Genomic DNA, 4,843 nt, shown 5'->3' on the forward strand with positions numbered 1-4,843 from the left:
ATGAAGGACGTTAGTTCACTTTTGTTTACTAGCTCATCTTAAAATTACTGTTGGGTAAGCATGACCCATGGTCTCTCCACCTCAGACACATCACAAACCAATAAAAGAAAATCTCACTAAAAGTAAAAAATAAGATGCAATTAAGATTTCTGCCTTCATTTTCTTTTTTGTTTTCTTTTTTTTTCCCAGTCCTGTCCAGCTGTGTAGCAATCAGAATTGATGTCTGAAGGCCAAAGAAATGCCCAAAAGATTTATTTCACAAGTGGATCATTTTGGCTGTTGCTTTACTTGTCCACTATCCATATTTTATTAGAACTGAATTGTTTTGTTTGTTTTTTTGAGTTATTAAAATCACACAAGATGAGGAGAAGGAAAAGAAGAAAGAAAAAAGAATCAGGAAGAACGTTAACAGAAGCTTGACCTCCAGCTGAAAAAGGAAACATGTGAAAAAAGCAACACAGCAGGAAATCCACAGAAACAACCAACATATGTATAAGTAACCGTAAATAAGAAATATTAAATGTTATTGAGCAGAATACAGTATTATTAATACATGACATGTTTAGAGTCAGCAGCCGACCAAGATCAAGCCCAAGAATGTGTCTGTGCATGCCTGTTTGTATACCTGTGTGAACATGTAAGTGTTCTAATAGTATCTAATAGTAGGTGTGGGGAGCCACAGTCTTGCCCTCCAGGACATGAAGCAGGCATGGAGGGGACTCAGGCCCCAGAAATCCAGAGGCCTCCCAGACCAGGAGGATAACAGCAGGGGCAAAGCCCTCAACACGGTAAAATAGAGAGGTGGGCACCGACACTACAGGTGAGGCTGAATAAGCAGACCGTCTGGACTCTGTTCAGGGTGCCCACCCCCAAGGCCCTATATGTATGTGCAAGTAGTGTAAGTAATGTGGAGCATCTGCACCTCAACGGCCTACACGTGTGGTGGTCTGATGGAGTGGGAGGAGGAAAGCATTTAGGTATGGGTGGGAAAGGACGGGGGGGGGCGCAAAGTACCCCCTCCCTAGAGCAAGCTCCAGCATTAACCCCCATTGGCTCCTCCGTTTCCCTGAAATCCACCAAGGCCCCTCCAGACTGGGGTCCACAGCAGCAGCACTACCAAACCCCACAGAGCTCAGGGCAGACTGACCAACCACTTCAACATTCAGTCAACTCCCAGACTACATAAGACAACAGACACCAAGATTGAGTTCATCCTGCACCCTTGCTAGATCCCCCCCCCCCCCCACACACACACACACACAGACACACACACTTGCAGAGTGGACTCAAGAGCAGAGATGACATGCAGAAGATGGTAACAGCCTCCCTGCCAGTTAAAGCTTCACCCAGTTCCACTTATGCACCAAAGGCCCCTGTGCCAGGGCACACCAACCAGACACAAACCGTCAAGAACCTCAAGTCCCCAAGCCCAACCCAGACCCACCCAGGAGCAGCGCAGCTACCAGGTCGCAGCTACAACTATGTCTGCTGCTGCATGCAGCTGGAGGATGGAATTGTACAACCCTTGGTGGTCTTTGTAAACTGACTTTAGTAGGTTTACATTTCTTTAGTCTATTTCACTGTATTCATTACCTCCCGACAACCTTCTGGGAGAAGGGAGAGGGCCGTCGTCTTAGAAGGAGATCACCTTAAGGTCCCAAACAGGTGGAATCCTTTTATCCTAATGGATAGGAGGATCTGTGAATGAGGACCTGAACTAGAGGATTGTTTTTGCCCATTAAGCAATAACAGGAACAGCACTGTCACAATGAAAACCATGTGTTAACGTGCTGATGCATGAAACTAAGAAGGCAGACATGATAGATATGCAATGACTGCAAGTTGTATTAAAAGCAGCAGTTTGTTTTCTCCCCTTTTACAGTGATCTGAAACTGCGGGTAACTTTAATGTAGCATAGCTTATTCAAATACTATTTTTAAATGTTTAGCATCGCTTCAGCTGCAGAAAGAAGCCACACAGGAAACTCCCCCTGCTCACTGACTTAGCATTTGTCAGGTGTGCACATAGTCAGCAGCAAGACAGCATGGAGGTCAGAGCTCTGTGCATCAAACTGTGTAAGTACTTTATTCTTTTTCTACATTAGAGCTAAATTATAAATAGTTTAGTAAATTTAATAATGAGGTTTAGATGTAATACTTTTCTTTTTTTTTAACTTTCAGAAAATCTTTTCTAATTTAGTTGTGCCATCCTGAGATGTTATTATTGCACTGTAGGCCTCAATAATTTGTATAATCTAGCTCTTTTTTGTCTCTTCAGTTATGACTCTTGTGGTCCTTTGTGCACATGGTCAGAAAGTTGGCAAGTATCAAAAAATTGCTTGTTGATATGGATGTTGTTTAGTATTTTGTGTTTTGTGGACCAAATATATGAAAAGTAGTAAAAAAGTATTTTTTTGTCATCATGTATATAAAGAGTTATGGTGCACATTTTCAGTTCATTTTCCTTTTTTCCAGAAATGTAGTTTTCTCTATATTTAGGTAAAGCTCATCAGTGAGTCCTTTCGTTTGTTCTTTTCTCAGATGCAGTGTCCTTTCGAATCAGTCCAAACAGACTGCAGTTCTTTGAATACGAATCAGTAACATTTTACTGTGATGGGGTCCTTTATTGTCAAGTTGTTCATAAATTCAAAGGGAAAATAGAATCATGTAACAAAACTAACATGAAAACACCAACAGGATCATACTGCACCATTTCAAATGTTTATCGAGAGGACGGTGGAGAGTACTGGTGTGAGACTGAAGGAGGGAACAGAAGCAACAAAATCAACATAACTGTCACTGGTATGTTTACAACAAGGTAGCAATATTTTGTGATTTTAAATTATTTTATTGTCACATGAATCACAGACTTATCTTATACAGTTGGCTCTGTGATCCTGGAGAGTCCTGCCATTCCTGTAATAGAGGAAGGAAATGTGACTCTGTGCTGCAGAAACAAGATGGCTTCTTCCAACTTCAAAACTGATTTCTATAAATATGGACATCCCATCCATAATAGCTCCACAGGAAACGTAACAATCCACAGAGTTTCCAAGTCTGATGAAGGACTTTACAAGTGTGGCATTTTGGGAGTTGGAGAATCATCAGAGAGCTGGCTCAGTGTCAGAGGTGATTTGAAGCCTTTATAACCTTCCTGTTGTGTTGTCTGATTGTCCGTCCCTCATGTTTTTAGAAGCTTTTAATGCCAGATATGTAACGTTTTAAACATCATCTCAGTATAAGGAAGCTTGAATTAACATTTTATCTTCTGCTTCATTTTTTAGCTTTTAATCTTTCAGCAACTAATCCAGACATTTACAATGATACAAGACCTTTCACCTGTGATGCCACACCTTGGATCATTTCCACTACTGTATTCGGTGCTCTGTTGTTGTTGGTGGGACTGTACCACTTTGGCAAATGTTGCTGGGAGAGAGGTAAAAAAAATAACCCAATTGCTGCTACCGAAATATTTTACATGGATTACGTTTATTATGCGGTTAAGTTTATTTGGTGCATAATGTTTGAAAAAATGTTCATTTTTTTCTCGCTGACTATGTTGATACAGTTTATTTTATTATTCTTTTTTTTTCCCTTCAGCAAATTTCTTCTGTCCATCAACAACAGTCAATGGTTCAGGCTCAGCCGACGATCAAACAGGTCAGAACACAAACACTGTGGCAGTGTTGTTATTATACCATGAAACTGAAGGAAACTGGAAGATATATAATTTGAAATAGAAATGCTCTTATTGATTATTTGGATATTGTACTGAAGTTATACTGAGTTTATTTTTTAATTTATTTATTTTTTGATAGGCTAAGGCTATAGACTATTTATTAAGCTAAGTAAGAGTCTGTGCCTGTTTTCATATATTTTGCTAACTTTTGTTATTTTACAGCTTCCACAGTGGCCACTATTGTGAATCCAGTCAGAGAAATGTATGCTGTTATAAGAAAAAAAAACAGGAAGAACAAAGGTATTTTATAAAACATTTCAGAACATCAACATCATAAAGTGATGTCTCTAAATTGACAAGCAGACAATCATAATTAGTTTTCTTGTTGCTATTACCTGCATTTTTGTTTGTATATCTAATCATTTATAAATTTGGAGATTTTAGTGATAATTTTCAACATGTATGATATTTTTATTTGCTTTGTTGAGTGTTATATAAAGAACAACCATGTTTTCTCCCCTTTATGCAAAATATTGAGTAGGAGCCAGAGAATTATACCATAGCTTAGCACACAGGTTGTTTGTTTGTTTTTACCTCAGAGTCCTGCTAGCAGCATTTAACATAACAGACTGATAGGAATGGTATTGATTTTCATTTCTAACTCTGAATGAGAGATTTTCCTAAAATTTCACGTGAAATTGAATGACCATAGTGAATGATAACCAGATATTATCATCCGTTATATTACTGTTAATATAAGTGATGACCTCTCAGCTTTACTGCTTTTCTCTATTAGACAAAGATGTACTGTCCTCTAGATCCATATTCTACAGCTCAGGCTGTCAAATATGGGTCCGGAATATGAGTCTAGTCACACTTACCCACAAGTTGCAACTCAATTTAAAAAAAATCATCGTAATGGGTGATCCACCTGGGGACTCACTCAATGCTCATGTGTCCATAAGTGCACATGGCACCAGAACACCCTAGGCCTCAGGTCAATGATCAACTTTGTAATCGTATCATCAGATCTACAGCCATATATTGGAAAGTTGCGTAAAGAGAGGTACTGAGCTGTCAACTGATCACCACCTGCTGATCAGGTGGATCACACTATGGGGGATGAAGCTGGAAAAACCTGGGCTGTGTTGGGAATGCCTAGGAG

General features: G+C 39.4%; 1 protein-coding gene across 1 annotated transcript; it reads left to right on the forward strand.

Moving 5' to 3' along the window:
- The first annotated feature begins 1,312 nt into the window (after positions 1 to 1,312).
- LOC146523063 (cell adhesion molecule CEACAM20-like) lies at positions 1,313 to 3,454 on the forward strand. The gene is made up of 4 exons (XM_085148117.1): positions 1,313 to 1,516; positions 1,949 to 2,075; positions 2,517 to 2,801; positions 2,883 to 3,454. The coding sequence occupies exons 1-4, from the start codon at positions 1,313 to 1,315 to the stop codon at positions 3,146 to 3,148; spliced, it is 882 nt and encodes a 293-aa protein (XP_085004243.1). The 3' UTR covers positions 3,149 to 3,454.
- The last annotated feature ends 1,389 nt before the right edge of the window (positions 3,455 to 4,843 follow it).

The sequence above is a fragment of the Neolamprologus multifasciatus genome, chromosome 3, assembly GCF_963576455.1.
Source record: "Neolamprologus multifasciatus chromosome 3, fNeoMul1.2, whole genome shotgun sequence".
Classification (NCBI taxonomy): domain Eukaryota; kingdom Metazoa; phylum Chordata; class Actinopteri; order Cichliformes; family Cichlidae; genus Neolamprologus; species Neolamprologus multifasciatus.